Below are 20,483 nucleotides of genomic sequence, written 5' to 3'. Positions count from 1 at the left end.
TTCTATTCCTGCGTTTATTTATTTTATTTATTTACCAGAAACGGTGCACATTAATCAACAGTTAGATTACACTTCTATATAAATGAAAGGGAGTTAACTAAATAGCTAATTTTCATCCGTAGTCCCTGAGCCGGTTGTAAATAATTAAGCCCAATATCGTTAGTACAGCGTTTCAATAAGTAGCAAGGCCTACTGCAAGAGAAAAAATACATTATAATAAATAAGTACATTACAAAAGTTATAGAAGTATATAAAAATAAAATTAGTGGCAAATATCACCAGTATAGTGCCTTTCCTCTTATGTGTAAAACACTACTTGGCAATAAAGCTCCTTCTAATTCTAAACAAGTACTGCAAGCAAAGTAAAATACAAGATAATACATTTTTAGACCTACATGACAAAAATGACTTGAGTAAAAGCATTAACATTATGTAAAGTGCTGAAGATAGGTAGTTGTATTGCTAGTGTTTTGCCTGAAGCCATGTCTAAATGTATGGTTAAAAGTAATTATTATATTATCTCAGTTCAACATGGTCACCATATGTAACCTCATCAATTACTGGGGAAGGTTTTTCTCAAACATCCAGTGGGAAAAAGGATCTTGTCTTCAAGAAACTTGATTACTAACACATCTTTCTTATTTTTTGCATATAGTGTTTTGTTGGATAACATTGATGGAAAAGTTTGAAACCTCTCTAGATGTGTTTTCATGAAATTATCCAACAAAACACTATATGCAAAAAATAAGAAATTAATACAATATAATAATTTCTGTGTCTTAGGGAGACACAACCCAACAGCTGTCCTTAAAGCATAAATATGCATTTTTAAAGATACTGTCAAATATATTATTTAAAACTTTATGTTCCCTTATAACTGCTATATGTATCCTAATTTCACATTGACAATGTACTATACATTAAAACCTTTAATCACTCCAAACTCAAAGGCTAGGTTTATGATACTATATGTAAACTGTACAAGAACATTGTCTGAACTGCTGAATATATTTGTTTTATTTATTTGTTTTGCTTTCTTTCTTATGTGTCATTTAACCTTTAACTCTTTGCATATTTTTTTTATGTTTGGTATTGCAGTTTCAGTGTTAAGTGCCACTTATCTCCTCTAGAGGGCGCTGTTCAATTACAACTTTTCTTGTCGGGCAGAAAACAACACAGGCAAGAAGGAGGAGGTGTTTTCACAAATATCACAGGGGCTGGAGTCCATTACAGGAATAGTTATTTTAAAAACTGTCATAAGGCTCACTGTAACGGGGTGTGTGGATTTTATGTTTTATTTTGTTTTCTCCTCTCTTTTCCTCCCCCCATTAATTTCTTCTCACTTTTATTATTCTCTTCTTCACTTGCATTTATGTGTCAGTTGTAGGTTATAAACATGCATTATGTTTGCCCTTCTGTATGAATAGTGTAAAAAACAAACTTATAAAAAGTTAGTAGTAACTTTTATAATACATTAGGGCCTACTTCTTGTCCCTGTATTGTTTAGAGACTAGCCTGTACCTAGAATGCACTTTGCACTAAGCCTCTGAACGTCTCCCCTTATAAATTTATGAACCCATATAATTTGTCCATGTGTACTGAAATGTTCACATCAAGAACAAGTATGTGCATCATTTTTAGAAAATCTAAAGTTTTAAATACAAAATATGCTACAACCCAGTGTTATTAACATTTGCTACAGTTTTCATGAAATTAAGTTTTTGCTATACTTTGTTTGTAAGATGAAAAACTGCTTTCAAAGAAAGAAAACATTCGTCTTTAAACATAGATCCATTGCACCTGCTCAAAGAAAACAAAACGTTGTCAGAAAAACAGTTTTTAATGACAAACAAATTAGATTATACCTCACATCACAGACAAAGACTGTATGTCTGATATGTGTGAATGTGTTTTTGTTTTATTGTCTCCGCACAGCGAACTCCTTAAAGAAAAGAGAAGAGAAAAATACAGAAAGTGGTTAAAAGGGGAACTCGGGCGCCCAGATGTCATATTAATTATTACACTCGGCTATGACTGGAAAGCCCCTCAAGAAAAATGAGCGCCCTCCCAGCCTCTGGAAGACCAGCAGCAGCAGAGAGAGAGAGAAAGTCCTCACAAAGCGCTAATTGGACTCTGGAAGCACACTGACAGGGCATGGATAGGTTTCAGAAAGCCTTGCGATGGCTGAGGGGTGCAGGGGGAGGCTGAATAGAACCCACGCTTCTTTTCTAAACTCTCTTGCTGGGCCTAAAAAAGGGAGAGAGAGAGAGAGAATAAGGGGGAGGGAAATAAAAGAAAGTAATGGTGGTGGGGGCGGGGTTCAGAGGGGGGCTGGATGGAGGTCCCTCAAAGCAAGCTTGATTTTGAATGCACACTGCCAACGCAGAAAAATTGCACAATTTATTACAATCCCCTCTTCAGAGCGCGCACAGAAATAAAGAAACAGAGAAAGGGGGTGGGGGGTGGTAAGAGGTTATCTGCACACACGCACACACACACACACACACACAGAGTATTGTGTGCACGCATGGAAAGATACCCGAACACGGATACTGAAGAACTTCATGCACAAAAAGCTTAAAAATTACGAATAACGGAAAACAATCCCAATTCTGATTCCATTCTTATTGCACATGCACGCGCAAACACACACACAAAATCAGAGAGAGTGTTACAGTTTGGTCTTGGTTTTGTTCCTTGCTGAAAGACGTGTTTTATTCTGCACTTTTCAAAGCGACAGTAATCGACAGAACTCACCGCGTCCACGCTACTGTAATCATACCGGGTGTATCAAATCATACACAAAGCCTGCTCCAAACAGCTTCTTAGGGCCCCTCCGCAGATTTGCGCCATCCGTTCCGCCTGTGCGAGGCTGATGATTTGCTCTAATCAAAGTGGAAAATTCGGCCTCTGATGCACAATGGTCCCTCAAATGAGCGGCATTCAGACGCGTCTGTAATGTTAACAATAAAACTAGACCGTGTTGTGTTGAAACGCCAGCGAGCAACTGATTTAGACGCAGAGCTCTCAGATGAACTCCAGCATGAGTTATGGATGTTGTAAAATCTGGATGGTTCGCAGCGAGGTGAGCTGTCTTTCAGCACCACAGTCTGGTCCAGAGCTGTGAAGAAAAGTCAAAAGATGAAGGAATTATAATATTTTATTTCTTATTCGGAATTATTCATATAGGCTACTAAACAAAACAATTCCTTATCTGCTTTTCAAAACACGAACTATGGAAACACTTTCCTCTTTTTTTATTTTAATAACTAGAGTCGATTTGAAAATATACCCTGTGAGTGTGACTGTCATTATGTCACCTGTTGAAATGAGACATCTTCCATCTCTGACATCTAATATGCTGACACTTCGTCAAATTTTGTGAAAAGGTCCCTAAATTGACAAAATGTGAGCGTTTTTCTAGATATTTGCTTTCCAAAATAACGACAAATTAGCTAATAACCTAACAAACGTTGCAAAAGCACCTGTTTTTCTACACTTAGCCTATGAAAAATAAGCAGTGTGTTTGGTTTTGAATAAAACCCTTAAGTGCTGTTTTACGGTTCATAATGTGCGTAGAAATCTTGTCCTGTGGGACTCCTCCGTGTTGGAAACTTTCATCTCTGCCATACACCTAACTGACACCCTTCACAGAGAGATAGAAAGAAAAAAACTCACCAGTGACTGTTTGTTTAGTGTTTCAAGCGGCACGCGTCCGGCGCGCGCAACGTACCGGCACCAGGGCAGGAGCTCAAGGTGAATCCACGCGACCAGAGGGCGTGGTCAGTCCCCCATCCAAACGTATTGAAAAGCAGTGGCGTCTTTCCTCGAGGACTCAGAACAGCTTTGAGGAGCGCGCCAGGCAGCAGCCCTGCGGACTGCACACACTGAAACAAGTGCGCGTCAAGCGGCCACACCACGTGAACGGCACGAGCGGGACGCACCGCCTTAAGACTTGGTTATTCTATATATTTGTGTTTCTTACTGGGAATGAACCTCACAGCCAAGATGGAAATTAACATCAGCCAACAGCAGCTGATGCAACCCGCTTGTTTCTTTTCCTCCGCGGCGGCGCAGAGCATCCAGCTGAGCCCCAGCGGCAGCAGCCAGAGCAGCGGGAAGTCGGAATCCAAGCAGCCCAAGAGGCAGCGCTCCTCCTCTCCGGAGCTGCTGCGGTGCAAGCGGAGGCTGAATTTCGCGGGTTTCGGCTACAGTCTTCCGCAGCAGCAGCCCCACGCAGTTGCCCGGAGAAACGAGAGGGAGCGCAACCGTGTGAAACTGGTCAACAACGGCTTCGCCACTCTGCGGGAGCACGTCCCCAACGGCGCCGCCAACAAGAAGATGAGCAAAGTGGAGACGCTGCGCTCAGCCGTGGAATACATCCGCGCCCTGCAGCAGCTACTGGACGAACACGATGCAGTGAGCGCTGCGTTTCAGTCCGGCGTCCTGTCGCCCACCATGTCACAGGGATACTCCGCTGACATGAACTCCATGGCAGGTTCACCGGTGTCCTCCTACTCATCCGACGAGGGCTCCTACGATCCCCTCAGTCCAGAAGAGCAGGAACTGCTAGACTTCACCAACTGGTTCTGAGCATCTATACGAGGTAAGAACACTTAGTGTGATATCCAAGTTAATTTCAGACACGATTATAGATAAGCATTCATGAGAAACATCCTCAACAGTGGCTTAACCTTTCTTTCCCCTCTTTTCACAGAAATATGGATCAACTCAATTTACTGTGGAAGTGCGCTTGGGATGGTCCCTGAGGAGGCCGAGTGTCCACAAGAACAAGACGCACTGCATCGCCTTTAGGTCCTGCGTTCTTAACGCCCGGTCCTCCCAGACCGACAGACAGACACGGCCTTAACGTCCTAAAACTTGGGGAAAATCAGGCCACAGATCGGCGCCAAAGGATTAAAGGAAGACAGGTCTCCTGACAGCGTGGGAATCCAACCTTCTGTGCATTTGCCCATGATAAACAAACAAAAAAACTTAAGTGAATTCATGCTCTTCAGCAGCACATAAAAAAAATCATTATTTAATACGTCGCTCTTCAACTATGCTAAATCCAATCACAGAACACCAACCCTTAGGTTAACAGGTCTCAGACGTTTTAATTCCGAACATGCTTCCAAGTCGCGGATTATTCTATGAAATTCTATATCAAACGTTTTTTGAAATATATTATGATATTTTTGTATGTAAGAGATTTATAGATGTTTTGTACACATCCTTTTGTATATATTTTGTCTATATATTGCGAAGTTGCTTCTATACCTCCTGCCTATGTAGACGTGTAGTCTATTACTCTCTGGCTCTTCTGTTCATGAGGTTTCCAGAAGGAGTTTGACACTCCGACGTTGTATTCTAGCACCAATGTGTCTTATTTAATAGCAAACCATGTTATTGCATTGTCATGAAGTTCACAATGATCAAAACTTATGCAGCTATTGTCCAAACAGAGCGCAATGGCCATGCATTGTCTCTTTATACTGCCAGCTCTATATTGTCTTCACATAAACAGATGTCGAAAAAGAGAAGTCTTATAACCATATTTTCTACACTCTAGTTCAAGAATAAAATGATTTGCTACTGAATTATTTTCCATGTCTTATTTCCTGGGTGTATTTAGAGGAGGGAAGGAACTTGTGGTTCGGTTTCCAACATGTGGTTTTAGCAAATTGGAGGGGAAAGCGAGAGGGAATGATGGGCATAGAAAATAATAAGAGTGCTACTGCACCATGGGGACAAAAAGGAAAAAAGAAACCCCTCTTTTATGCACATTTTACACACGATATACTCATTCAAAATTCAGAACGTAGCGGCTAATTAACGCCTTCAGTCACAGACCCCTCAGCCAAGTCAGTGATGTCCAACTCTTTCCAATCTCTTGTAATATTGGACAGCATCTGCAACAGGATTTTAATCCATTTTGCGCAAGCCAAAAAGTAAAACTAGTGTCACAAGTGCTTAAAATTGAAGCCTTCTCTGTTTATTTCAAAGCCAGCACAATTAAAATGTCCTACTAAACCAACAGCTGGAACACACAAGCACTGATGTTTACTTCTCTTAAGAAATAATTCTTAAAGAAAACAACAAACATACTGATCATTTTAAGAAAACTAATTTATTCTTTCTGTTAAGTTAAAACTCCCTGCCATAGTTTGGACTGTGAGTCTTGAATAGAGACTGATGCAGCTTTAAACGGCGCGTTAGCTGTTTCTTGCACAAAAAATGCAAGTTTCACCATCACCATCTATAATGTTCCAGTTTTTCAGATAAAAGTATTTTTCATCCAAATTTCCCAAATCAAGTGAAACTTTATGACAGTTGTCATTTAAATGAGCAGATGGAACGGAATTTTAGTGGGTGATTACACTTTGGCGACCACCAATAGATTTTGAGGTAGAGCTTGTGTTTCTGCAAAACTAAGTTTGACAGGTAGAGCAGAGGCTGCAGCCTGGCGCGTGTCTGGTTTAATGAGTGAATGGGGTTTGTAGGGTGGTCGAGTGGGGACACAGAGCTGAATTGGCTGATGGCGTGTGCCTCCTGACAGCAGCATGCCGCTGAACACACAACAATCACCACCTGGGATGGAAAAAAAAAACGTGTGCGCGTCTGAAGCGAAGCAACTTTGGCTGCTCTTGTTTTTTAAGTCTTTCTTCCGCAATAGTAACTAATAACTCACAGAAAAAACGCACACATTTGACTCAGATTTAACAGAAAGAATTAAATATTTGATTCACAAAGAGAAACAAGCTGCAAAACCGCGTGGTGTGTTGAAGGTCAATTTGCGCCACATCAGTTGCTTCAAAGTTGGGTCCATGGGCCACCAGGGGGCCACGAGATGGGTGAAGAGGTAAAAATGAACCAGGCTGCAACTTTACTGTTACTCACAAGAAAGAAGTAAGAAAAAAATAGTAGATGTAATATTTATTTTATTTTCATCGTTATTATCTCCTCAGTCATATAATAATACGGCAACACACATCATTACAGGGTGTTTGAGTCTGAGACGTGTTCACAAATGTCATGTCTGATTTGACAAAAGTTTATTATTATGTTTTAGTATGATGGGTTCGAAAAGTCTTATTAATCAAAGTTTGCTATTGTTCAAACTGTTCTCAAAACCTATGGGAGTGAAAGTTAAAAAAAAAAAAAAGACGTCACATGTGAGTCAGTTTGACATGTAAACACTTTAGTATTTGACTAAAGGTAATGCATACATGTGATAAAAACATACTCTACAACATTCATCTGTTTTGTTGTTAAAAATACATCAAGATAGATTTATGTTTGCATCCAGATGCCTATACAACATGTAGAAACATTTTTACTCCAATTGTGCAGGAAAGCCTGATGTTGCTGACACACTTTGAACAGGAATTATAGTCTAAACTGAGGCTGCTGGTTTTGGGGCAGCCCAGGAGAGACTTTATGGAGGGGATTCTTCCTCCCGATCAGTGTTCAAGACACTTCAGAGTACAAACTGTAACTGTTATCTTTGCTTCCCACAGCAACACAGCAATTCAATTTGCAATCCAATTACAGCTACAACATTTTGTAGCAGTGAAGAAATTGTTCAAATAAATAGACTACATAGTTTGTTCTCAGGACCCAAAACAAAACAATTTGGATAATGTTCAAGACTTTGGAGAGTTAAACCTTTTCAGAGCTGCTACAGTCATTTGTAATCTGTAAAAAAAACATCAGGTAAGTCATCCTCAAGGAATTACAGAGACAAATCACTTCTTAAACTTTTATAGCGGCAGATTTTAACACAAACAAATTGTCTGTTCAGGTTCTTAAAAGGTCCCAGTAAAATAGGTAAGACACTGAAGCTGAGGAAGAAGAGGAGGATACTGAAGACAAGTACTATATTAATCTTTATTTGACATCAAAGTAAATTCAAAGTGTTCTTTTCAACGGCAGAAGTGAAAATTTATATCTGAAGAGTATTTTTAACAGCATTAAACATTAGGTTGTAGAAGGACAGTCTCTAGCCTTTTTGGAGGTTTTACATGATGACATATGCTTCTTACAAGACGTCCATGATCTAACAATCCTGGTTTGCTGCCTGTCAGAGCTCATTACGTTTGCCTCTATGGCGGTCTGTCAAGCGTGTATGAACCGCAGGAGAGCGTGGCCATATCTAATTGGCAAAGCTGAGGCAAAACAATGGCTCAAACTATATTAGTTGAATATCTTATTGAATATCATTAATCAGTGTTGATTAAGTTGGATAGAAGATGACAACAATCTGAGCCACTACCTTTGCTTAAAAATTGTTTTTATGCTCCAGAACAACAAGCAGTTGCTGCATCAGAAGTTTACATGAACCCCGCCCCGAAGCAACGTGCTGGAGAAAGTGTGTAGAATGAGTTTGAGAGTTTTTATCTAATGCAACCAATATGATAGTTGTGTGGTGAATTAAAAGCTTTTTCAAACTGCAGTACAAGTAAAATAAATGATCTCCATCTACAGCAGCTGAACATTTCAGGACCATAGACAGCACTTTACAGCTCTAAGAAATGTAAATGACAGAAACCATAGAGGCCCATTTAATATTGCCTTGTCTTGTATGGGTTTCTCTACATATCGCTTAATTATCCTATTAATGATCAAAATATCAAGGATTCTACAGAAGTCATTACTAAGAGTGAAATGAAGTCCTAAACTAGAGCACAACAAGTAATCTGTATGTTTCATAAATCTCAGTTTGAAAGGAAGAGATTATATGAAGGGAAATAATTTGGGGCCATAGTGCTGCCCATGGCCGTCTCTTTATCTGGACATAAAAGTCATCTTTGTAGATAAAATAATAATTTTTTTCAAGGCTTTCAAGGCTAATATTATTTAATACAATCAATATTTGGTGGTGCATTTGAATGCAAATCCTAGCTTGGCAGTGGTTACTAGCCACATCAGGCTTAACACAAGAGCAAAAGTGCAAGGAAAGTATTGAACTTTGTTTTTGTCTGTTCTAAGGTACACCGCTAATGTTAGCATGCCTGGCTAACTAACTACAGTAATGACATAGCACTATTTCCAAAGGTAACGCTATATGTCACAAGCTGACTATATTATTTTGTGAGAAATAGGTTATGTTAGTACCTGGAACATCCACCTTGCCCTCCAAGATGGCAACAGTGCAGATCAGCGAGTCATGCAGATTCATACTGCAATGTCAGCAGAATGAGAAGAACAGGAAAAATATATTTATTTCGGCCTAGGAGTATTATTATATTATTCCAAAATGGTTAGCCCCATTGCTAACCTTGTAGTTGCACCAGATAAAAAAGCCTAAATTAGCTTCTTTTGTTGTGTATTTGTACTGGTTCATCACCAAGCAAAGCCAGATAAAAACAGTGTGTAGCTCCTTTATATTAGCTGAATCAATTGTATTAGTCTTAATATTAGTTATTTTCATCACAAGTAGGAGATCGTCGTTGTCAGAAATTCTCAATATCTCTGACTTCAAATTATGAGTTGTAATAACGTTATCTTTACTATTCTGCTTCCCACTTGGCTGCCCATAATTATGATTTAAACAATATGATGTGAATGCGGCATTACTTCGCCCCTTTAAGTGTGTGCTGATTGTGGCGATCACATTGGAATGAGTTGCAAATGGTAAAAAAAAAACAAAGGCTAAATTTTGATAATGAGAGATTACTAACTTTTCTCAAGGGTGAAAAATGACTACAGTGCTGACTTCACTTCCTTTAATCTAAACTTTCCTGTTTTACGACTGTCACTGTTTCACACAAGACTACAGGACTGATAATTGTAGTGGCAGTAATGCTGAAACCTGAGCCACACCGGGCAGACAGAGCGGTGACTGAGGTCAGAGGTTGCTGGAGTCATCAAGAGGGTTGGAGATGACCGACTTGTGAATAAGCATGAACAGGGGCAGGTATGCCAGGAAGTCCAGCAGGTCCAGGGGGGGAATGTGTTGCAGCTCCAGTCTGATGGCCGCCTCCTGCTCCAGAAGGATTCCCCCGGCTTTCAGCTCCAGAAGCAGCTGCTCTGCGCTGATGAAGCCCTGCTGCGCTCCAGCTTCTCCTCGCTGCTCCTCCAGGAGGAACAGGAATAGTTGCTACATGAGTCATAATAATAAATAAAATTAGAAAACATGGAAAACTGGTGTTGGACTCTGAGCACAGTTGTGAGTGTGTGAATGCATGCTGATATGTGAGAATGAGTGTGTTATTGTGTGTGCCCCTCAACGTTGCCTCAGATTACCTCAACCTGTTTCTAGTCTTTTTGAGTGCACCTGTTTGCACGGTTAATGCAGTCAAGGTAATAATTGTTGGGGGGGGGGGGGGTTAATCCTTCTGGCAATTAGCCAATTCCCCCACCAACCTCTCCTGTTAACAACCCTATCCCTAACAGCTCTATAATTACAAAGCCTCCCCTACCTGGCCAGGGGCTCAGTTTCCACACCCATGGCCACATGCTTTCATGTTCCTCTTGCCTTTCAGTTTCTCAGTACTTCCTTGTATGAATGAGGGCCGGGCCTGCTTGTGAGCGTCCAGCTGGTAGGCCAGTCCCGGTCCATGTGAGATGAGCCGTGTGTCTCAGGCTGATTAGAGGGCTGGGCGGAGTGGACGGCAAGTTCACTGCTGGGCACTTTAATGAGATTAGGCCCATGCTAATCTATGAAAAGGGAAAAGCACCCCTCTCTTTCTCCCTCTAGCTTGCTTCCCTCATTTCTATGCATGAGGGCTGAGTGTCTCGTGAAAAAAAGAAGCTAGCTTTACAAAGCATGCTTTGGAATTGCTCTTTAAAGTGTTTACCAGTATTTATTTCATTATAATTATGAAGGCGGAGCCATGAAAGAGAGGCGGAGGTGGTGTTTGTGGCATGAATGTGACTAATGTGAGAGTGATGTTGCATGGAGATAATCAAGCGCACCTTGTGAAAACAGAGTATAAACATGTGGTGGAAAATTCTTTACTGCACATATTAGCCAATAAAATCTGGTCAAGCCAAACCTTGACGCTACCTTTGCTTTGAAGAGCCTCACTTCCAACGAGCGGAAATCCATGTCACTGATTAGTGATCGCATAAAGTCACTGGAAGTAAGCAGCAAAATGATCATATTAATGGGAGAAAATTACCTTTGCAAAAGTACAACTGAGCCTAGTATTCAAATAAATACTGCATTGATTTAATAATGCAATTTCATATCAAGTTGTGGGATTTGCAAGAGAGAGATTTAATCAAGAATGGGCAGCAGAGGTCAAGGCCAGATTTATAACAGAAAATCTGCTTTACAAACTGAGGGCGACACTATTATATTGCATTAAAGAACTCAATAGTGTCTATTCTTTCTGATTTTTATTTCTGTAGATAGACTGACTCTTAGTCTCCAGTACAAGCTGGATCCTACACTTCCCATAATACAACTCAATAGCGTCTTTCAATACACCCCCCTGCCTGGTGAATGCACACACCCTGATTTTGCAATGCAGGATTTCTGTTATAGATCTGGTGTCTCCAAGCCAAAAGCAAGATAACCCTGATGACAAAGCTTTCTCCAGAGCCACAGAGGACATTACACAACTGTTTCACAGTAGTAGTACTAAACACGACACGAAGTAAAATGATCTTCTAGTGTCAAATCAGTGCACCGTTAATAAGGCCTACGTTTGTCCAAACACAGTTGTTGTGAATCACAATAAAAATAGTCATATCAATGTAAAATCTGTCCAAAAACAAGAGAGTAGGTAGATCCTTTGGTTACTACCGCAGACGAATTCAGAACAATCTATTTGCGGGTGGCGGGTGATTTTTGGCGGGTCTGTCTCGTGCGATGTTGTGTTTGCAGAGATGTGATGGTAAAGTGTTCTGAGCCCATTGTGGTTGCTCACAGTGGCCTGGCTGCCAAACAATGCATGGGCACACGTGGACATCCCACCACAGTAACGGATAAAACTGCTCTGGTTTGGGGACAGTGGGTGTGTGGGTGTGTGTGGGAGAGCTGGAGCAGGGTGAGCGGGGTTTGTGTAGAGTTTTAGGGAGGGGGAATAAGTGCCCAGGGCACACTCTGGTGCAATGTGACCACTCGCAGAACAACAAAATCTAGGTCCACACGGATAATTAGAGGGAGACACGGCCGATTGTGTTCGGACAGGCCAGTCCAGTCCAGAGTGTGGCACAGCGACGGTCGTCCCTTCTCTAACGAGCGCCCAGTGTTAATGAGCCCCTCCTCGCCATGCGCTCAATGGCCTGTTAGAGCAAAGAATGGCCAAGCGCTAGGCCAACGAGTGCACTGCATGCCTGAGTGCTCCCAGTTCTATGATTGGCCCTTGTCCTCAAACCATGGTGCAAGCAGGGGCTTGATGGGGATGAAGCAAGACAGGGCAGCTAATGATCATTAATTGCACTTGGTTTGCAGTAAAAGAGTCCAAATGCTGGTGCGCTAAGGACACTGGCGTGATAATGGCTAGCGTAAACGAGGGGCTAGGGGACTGGTGATGGACTGCAGGGAGGATAATAGCAGCCTAACCCATTTTCTTTTGTCGGCCCTCCTCTGGCACCCCTGCTGGCTAACACAGCAGACTTCTCGCTTACGTAATGCCCAATAATTTTGGCGGTCTCTTCATTGGGGAGCCGGTATACAGTGAGGCGGGGGGTGAAGGGATGCAAACATATTCTGACCTAGTTTGATTTGACAGAATTGAGACTTGTTTTGGGATGTTTTTGAGCGGGCTGCGGTGACGCTGTGTTGACTGGGTAACTTTCTGGAGGAGGAGGGACTCTTATTGTCTGACAGCTTATGTGGTGGGGAGCTGCTGTCTCATCTTATCTCCAACATTAGCGCTCCTTTGCTTGCTGTGGCTCATTTAGTCCAATGAATTTCCGGGAACGGAGGAGACTTACAGTAACTCTCAGTGTACGCATGCATGCTCACAAATCCAACACAAGCAACAAGGGATGAGAGTGACAATAACAATGACTGAGACGGCTCCACTGATGCCTTTTGGGAATCCTGTATGGCAATGTTCTTCTTGGCAGATCATGTGACTTGCCCTGAGGGAATGTGGCGCTGTGTGAGGTGGACTTGTTTGGGAGCACAATGCTACACAGGGACAGATGGGTTGAGTCAAGGGCCAAAACAGCACGGCACAGAGGGTGAGAGGTAGGCAACAAGAGAGCCAGAGAGATTAGAGAGAAGAGAGGGACGGACAGTTAAAGTTGAAAAGAAAAGAGGAGAGTGAAGGGGAGAAGGGTGCAATTAGTGCGAGTTAAATTTAAAGAAGAAAAATAAATATATATAAAAGTGTTGAAAGCACACCTCCTCAGATTTCAAAGCCTACATGATCAGAAAGGCTGATTGTGTAACTACTGTTGCAGCTCATTTCTAAAATAGGATTAGAGACAACAGGATTAACTGAGACAGGTAAGAGGATCAATTTAGTTCAGTTGGGATGAAATGACAGAAGGATGCTATTGTTTTCTCCTTGTTTAGGAGCTGGCATTATGAGCACCGATCTTTTCTTCTTATTATTTAAATTGCAACAAGGATTTTTGTGAAAAGAGGTTTAATATAGTCATTCATTATCATTACTATAATTGCCTCTATACAGAGCAGACACCCTGGTCCCTCTGTGCCAGTGGGACAGTCAGTCTACAGGCCTCCTCTAATACACAACACAAAGGGTTGGCCATAAATCAGAGGACCCGTGACCCTGGCCCTGTCCTCGCTGAGAAGGAGCTCTCACACCGGGGTGAGGGCCTTGGGAGCAGGCCTTGACCCTCGGAGACCTCCAAAGTAGGCTTGGCTCCATACACTCCTGTCTGTAGGAAGCTATACACCCCAGGGCAGGAAAAAAGCGACGTGTGTGGGAATCTGCAGCACATGGGGCATAATGTAGAGACACAACGACGCTAAGGCCGAGTTCAAATCAGAGCAACGCTTTCTGTCTGCCCAGGGTTTAAAAAGCGGCGGTAACTAAATATTATTTTCATTATCGATTAATGTGCAGATTATTTTATCGTTTCATCGATGCCTATTATAATTTCCCACGGCCCAAGTAAACACCCTCAAACATCTTGTTTTGTTTGACCAACATGTATGGTGGAAAAGAGCATAAATCCTCACATTTGAGAATTTCGGACCAACACATTTTGGGCATTTTTGCTTAAAAATTCTTCTATTGTTCGACAAACCGATTAATGGACTAATTTTTGCATTCCTAGTTCAATCTATGTTTTTATCTCTATTATAAAACAATATGAACTGTAAGCAAATTAATCTAATTTGGAGGGTAAAAATTCATTCTTGACCATGAAAATAGTAGCTAAAAAAACAAAAAACAAAGTGAGATGCAGATGCAAAATTAATCAGCAACAATTTTGATAAGAGATTAAATATTTAAGTTTATTTAAACAAAAATATCAAATATATTATGATTCCACTTTCTCAGATGTGAATGTGAGTTTTCAATCAGCTGCTACATGGTGGTCATTTTTAACTCTTGTTTAACTGTATGCATATTTGGAGATATGGTACTATTTATGTGAGCTGTAGCTAATGAATATTCTCATTATCGAATGATTGTTAGTCTTTAAAATGTTAGAAGATAGCAGAAAATGTCCATCAGAAGTACCCGGAGCCTAAGGTGATGTCTTAACTGCAAAAATCTCTTTCTTATCATTTTTGCCTGTATTTGCGTCTTAAAAGCTTTATTTTCTTCAAGTTAGATTTTTCTTAAATGTTTCTTGTTTAAGATACCTATAAAAATAAGAAAAGCCATTATAAAAGCTCAAGGTGAGATGCTGAAAGCAGAGAATGTTTAGCATTTCTGTTCAATAAATAACTTAATATGCGGTTATCACGTCCAAACACATAACTTTGACTTCTAAAGTCACATAAAATGTTTCACGACAGACAGAGAAGAGGATCAAAGAGAGCCCCACACACGACGACAAAATCACCGGAACAAACTTGCGTACACACTCTTCACTCTCAGTCTTATTTATGGCAGGTCAGGGACTCCTCTTCCCAGCTCACTTACTCCATGGTGGCTACTTTCTGTGCAAGGCTAGCGATCACTGCAAAGAGCCTCAGGTCTACGAGCCCATCTGTCACTCTGAAGTCCACCATCTCCAGGATCTAAAACAAAAAACCAAAAGATTAGATGATCAACCCTGTTGATGTGACAGCAGCGTTGCCAGATTGGTTTTACATCCAATCTGTTGGTCAGTCCACCACTTTGGTTTTAGGTGATCAGGTGAAAATTTTATGTCAGAAAACCTGCAAAACTAATGACATTCCCAACTTTGTGTTTAGTGCTTTTGTTAGCATGCTAACACAGTAAACTCAGATGGTAAACATTATACCTACTAAACATTGCCATTGTGAGGATGTTAGCATGCTGATGTTAGCATTTAGCTCGAGGTACTGCAATGCAGCCTCATGTTATTGACTAGCCGGTAAATTTTTGTTTTGGCCAACATGTATTCATTTGGGCAACGTTTTGTACCATTCAGGAAGCTTCCTCTGAGTAAATTGATCCCTCCCCTCCCCTGATTTGTACGAGCAGTGAGTTTAGTAGGTTTAGCTCAACATCAAATTGAGACTTGCTTCCTTTAAAAAGTATTATTCAGACATATCTTTGTGGTAAATGACTTGTAAAAGCTTCGAAAACGTTTTCCATGATACTTGGTAGAGACCATTTTTCATTATTGTAATCATTACTTTTAATGATGATTGGGTGAATTGGAGGCTCTGATTGGACTATTTTGTGAGCAGTGTGTGTGTGTGTGTGTGTGTGTGTGTGTGTGTGTACGTGAATGGTTGTGTATTTGTATTTGCATGTGTACAGATACAGTAAAAGCCGACCCTGTAGACATAGATCTCCTCTTCCTCAGACAGCAGCTCTGGAGGGATGATGTTTTTAAGAGCAAGTAGAACCTGAAGGCAAGAGATGTAGCCGTCACCATCACTGTCCTCCTGTGAAGAAAGACCACCATCATCATTATTATCTTCATCATCATCATCATCAACATCATGATCATCATCATCCGTTCCCAAACTTTTTGGCTTATGATTCTTTAAAACAAGTCAATATCGTGTCACAGGTAGACATGGACATTGCGTCATTTGAAATATTTTCAAGAGTTAAGAGGCAAAAGAGTCCATAGTATAAACGTAGACAAAAATTAATACAATATTGAAAGTGAAAGTTCATTATTGACCTTAGAAAGAGTAGTTTAAAAAAGGAAAGAAATCTTAATTCAAGATCCAAAGACCATGAGATACAGTTGAAAGCACCAGGAAATGCTAGTGGCAATATGTTTTTCCTTTTATAATGCCCTTAAATTGTCCCCCGGGTGAGTACCACAGATTTAGATCAAACGATTAGTCGATTAGCCAATTAGTTGATTGACAGAAAATGATTCGGCAACAATTAAACAATTTTAAAACACTTGCTTCTCCAGTTTCTTAAACGTAAATATTTTTTTGTCTTCTATGATAGTAAATTGAGAAACCTTTTGTCTGGATTGTTGGTCGAACAAAAAAACTCATTTAAATGTCATGAATTCTGCAAAACTGTGATGGAAATTTCTTTTTACTATTTTCTGACTAGAGAAGAGAGTAAAAAAAATCACCTTACTCTTAATTGGGAGTGCAACATATTACAGTGAGTGAAAGAGAAGATCTCAAATATAAAAGGTTTAAATGCCTTTTCACTTACTGCTTCAAAAGCTCTTTTGTACTCAGCCAGCTTCGCCTGACTGAAAATGCAATACTTTGCCAAAAAGTCGACTGCAAAGAGAAAAGAAGAAGACAAAGACAAACCTTTAGAGCTGGTAGAATGCATATTAACTGGACTTCCTGACTGCATGAGAACAAAAATGTCATTCTAAAAGATGGTTATTTGTTCTGTGTATTACATTTTATACCACATATATCAGTGATTTCCTGCTTGAGTAACAACATTAGGCTTCTGTCTGGGAGCATGTGTGTGTGCAGAGTGGATTAGAGCAATATTTCTCTCCTCTGGTCGCACTAGGGTCATGGAGGCTGGACAATACAGGGCGAGTGGTTCACAGGGAGTCCAGTTGGCCTTGATTGTGTGTGGGGGGCAGAGTGGCACTTGGCTGCTGAATAGATGCTGGAGACACAGCAGCCAAGACCTTGAAATAAACCTCGATATGCTACTTTATTAGAAAAAAGGTATTTACTGTGAGCGCATATCTTGTGGAAAATAATAACAGCATGAATAGTGACTGAGTGAGAAACTGGAAATACACTTGGATTGGTCAAAGTGATAAAAAGGAAAGAGACCAATTCTGACATCTAATCAGAGCTGAAACAATTAATCAATAAGTTGATCAACAGAAAATCAAAAATTTGATAACTGATTTACCATTAAGTCTTTCCTTTTTTTTGCATAAATGCCCCAAATTCTTTCGCAAATGTGAGAACTTGCAGTTTTTATTGTTTTTTAAAAATATATTAAAAAAAAAAATAGTTGCAGTTCTGTCCATCTAATAACACCTTAGCTCAAGTTTGTGCCTTTTTAAATTTGAGACTTTTGCACAGAAACAACTCATAAACATATCTGTAAAATATATCCATAAGTAAAATTGTTTTTTTCCCCACGACTTTTTATGTTCACAATCCTCAAAGACTCCTCTCAAAACACTTTTGATAAAAACAGGACCTTATTGCTTTTACTCAAATCCAATGATCAACGTAAAAGTCTCCAATATTAAAACGATGATTACATGTCGGGGACGAACTGAGACTAAGCACAACCATGAATATTTCAGTAGGCAAATTTGGGAGGGAGAATGACTTGGAAAATGGGGGTAGAAAATGGGGCTTTTAAGCTGCTGCCACTTCAATTTAGGAGATGAGAATGAGTCTACTGAATAATGGATCTATTCATTGGTTTGGAGAAGAAAGAGGAGCAACGAGTTGATATCAGTCTGGACTTAAACCCTTGGACCTCTGGGGTTTCTCCGCAATGGCAGGGGGGCTGTTTGAATCTGCCATTTATCAGCTTAGGCCTAATCAAAACCAGGCCTTCAGTGGCCTCGTCCTTTCACATGCAAAATGTTACATTCGCATCTAGTCAACTTGACTTGTTAAAGCTTGATTGATCAAAAAACCTGTGGGCTGGCTTCACGCATCTGTTTGCAAATATCTGTGATGAGAAGGGGCTGCAGGATGAGAGTCTGGAGTCACACATGGAGCCGCTGCTCAGCCTGCATGGGACCAGGCGGGGATTTAAAAATCCACTCTCTTCAAAAGACACCAACACACGTTCACATGGTGGCTGGATCAGTGCACTGGTCAGTCTGCTCAAGGGAAATGGCAACTTGTGTGAGAGAGTGAATGGATCCACCTTCTCTTTTTCACAACGAGGCAGGCTGAGGTTGAGGTTCTCTGACCATCTGGAGGAGAGTTAGCAGTTGACCTGTGGTCCAGCAACACATATATGAATATATATTTTTTCTAATTACCCATGGTGGTTTATTATACTCTCCACTGACTGGCCACAACCATTCAGGTCTGTGTGTGTGTGGAAAGTCCATCTTTTTCCCACAGGTGGACTCACACACTATGTTTAAATTCAATTTTAAGATACTTCCATTTTATACATCTAATCCACTACATTTCATTCAAGACCAAAACACCACAAGAACGGTTTCATCCCGGCGCAGCTCAACTCATAAACAAGGCCCGGGGCATTTGCTAGTACAGTTCTTAAGTACAAGTTTGAGGTATTTTACTTACTTACAGTGTTTCCATTTGGTGCATTTTGTACTTCTACCCCACTACATTTCATACGGTATTCCATTACCTCTGAGTTTTGAAACGTTCCCCATTCTTTGTTTGTCACCCACTGTAGTGATTATTAAATTCTTTGTTTTTGAAGTCAAGAAACACTTAACTTGTATAGACATTGTATGTATGGGTCATTGTTGCTTTTCTATGTATATTTATATATCCACATATTTTTTCACTAACTTGAACCTTGTATGTAAGCTTATGCCTAATTCTGTCTTCCTGAGAATTGTTCTGAGAACTGTACATTGAGATAAACTGATTCTGATGCTAATGCTTTCTCAAAGTTATGCTCAATTTAGTTGGTTTTATTAATTGTTATTTTGTGGTTTATTGTAAAGGGGGTTTGGCGGGATCTCAAATCAGTGTACTGGAAAACAATCACAAAACAAATCACAAATGTGTATATATATATATATATATATATATATACATACATACATACATATATACATATATACATATATACATATATATGATAAAACTAAAATTTTGTCGAAAATGCTGAATACATAATGCAATTCTATGAATGAAGCAGAGTTTAAGAAAGTTCAACCTCAACATCAGTCCTGACCACACCCTTGCCTGTTCTGGTTCACACTGCTACAAGAACACACACAAACACACACACACACACACACACACACACACACACACACACACACACACACACACACACACACACACACACACACACACACACACACACACTGTGGCCCTGCAGAGCAGTGGTGCTGGAGGAGGTCGGGGTCCCTGGCTGAGGGGAGCACTCTGTCAGGGAATCAGCCGGACAAAAGGTGCAGTGGAGTGAGAGATTGAGGGAGGAAGCGAAGGCGGGTGGGGGAGCGGGACAAAGCAAAGGCAGTAAAGCCTCCTGCCTGATAGCCTTATCTGATTCCACTCCAGCGCTTGATGGCTTTTTTTTCACCCTGCCTTTAAAGCGCACAGGTTGTGCCTTTGGTGTGAAGCCTAGCAGAAAATGTTAATCAAGAGAGGGACTGTGTGGAGAAAGGCAAGAGAAAGGGGAGAGTCACTCTGCTGAGGCCATAATCTGTAATGAGACCGAGGCGATTCAGTTGCAATTGAGAGACGAAGAATGGGGCCATGATGATGATGAGCAGGGAGGTTCACTCTTTCACTGGCGTTTGTTTTTCTGTTTTGTTCCTTTTCTCTTGCAGAGTCACTGCTCGTGCACCAGTCTGCAGGCTGCAAACAGCCGTGGGTCACAATTCATTTAACACACACTTGGACGTCATTTTCAATGTCTGCAGCTGACAGATGAAAAACACTGCTGACTGCTTGTCTGACAACTATTGTTACTCATCTGTGTATGATTTATATTTCCCTCTGTGACCTCCATGTTTTTATGTTACTGCCTGAAATATCAAAAACTTGCATCAAATGTCCAGTCAGATTCTCAGTCTTGGTAACCTATCTTCTTGATCTGATAGTTCTTTATTTGAATCAAATTTTGCTATTTTAGATACATTTAATATTATTTTTTTGTCTGTGGTAATATTAGTTCATTTAGTGTTCCCCATGCAGCAGGTGTTGAAATAACATGAATGTAAAAAAACATCTAGTGGTAATTTATGCTAATGTTAGCTGGTTTGACTTGTCTGCAAGCATCTACTTTCCAAGTAGATACAAACTTAACAGCACGATGAGT

At 40.6% G+C, this 20,483-nt stretch overlaps 2 protein-coding genes across 5 annotated transcripts in view; one reads left to right on the top strand and one right to left on the bottom strand.

Annotated features, from left to right (window-relative positions):
- The first annotated feature begins 3,850 nt into the window (after positions 1 to 3,850).
- On the top strand, positions 3,851 to 5,585 carry ascl1a (achaete-scute family bHLH transcription factor 1a). Its single transcript, XM_038738373.1, has 2 exons — positions 3,851 to 4,606; positions 4,718 to 5,585. Exon 1 carries the CDS (start codon positions 3,991 to 3,993, stop codon positions 4,591 to 4,593), a length of 603 nt encoding a protein of 200 aa, XP_038594301.1. The 5' UTR covers positions 3,851 to 3,990; the 3' UTR covers positions 4,594 to 4,606; positions 4,718 to 5,585.
- A 4,045-nt stretch (positions 5,586 to 9,630) lies between these two features.
- LOC119917960 overlaps positions 9,631 to 20,483 on the bottom strand; it is a 76,997-nt gene continuing 66,144 nt past the window's right edge. For all 4 annotated transcript variants that reach the window (XM_038738425.1, XM_038738426.1, XM_038738427.1 and 1 more), the window contains 5 exons: positions 16,713 to 16,783; positions 15,857 to 15,967; positions 15,030 to 15,127; positions 11,012 to 11,081; positions 9,631 to 10,102 (listed from right to left, as the gene is read on the bottom strand). In XM_038738425.1, coding sequence (XP_038594353.1) covers positions 9,851 to 10,102; positions 11,012 to 11,081; positions 15,030 to 15,127; positions 15,857 to 15,967; positions 16,713 to 16,783 — 602 coding nt within the window. In that variant the 3' untranslated portion in view covers positions 9,631 to 9,850. The remainder of the gene's footprint in view (positions 10,103 to 11,011; positions 11,082 to 15,029; positions 15,128 to 15,856; positions 15,968 to 16,712; positions 16,784 to 20,483) is intronic.

Source organism: Micropterus salmoides, unplaced genomic scaffold (assembly GCF_014851395.1).
Source record: "Micropterus salmoides isolate LMB-PRFRI ecotype aquatic unplaced genomic scaffold, ASM1485139v1 Ms_hic_scaffold_23, whole genome shotgun sequence".
Taxonomy (NCBI): Eukaryota; Metazoa; Chordata; class Actinopteri; order Centrarchiformes; family Centrarchidae; genus Micropterus; species Micropterus salmoides.
Note: the sequence above shows the minus strand (reverse complement) of the source record. Positions and strands in the feature narration are given on the sequence as shown.

What these genes read in the sequence shown, in the direction of transcription:
- ascl1a (XM_038738373.1), top strand. Translation starts at nt 3,991, where the DNA reads ATGAACCTCACAGCCAAGATGGAAATTAACATCAGCCAACAGCAGCTG.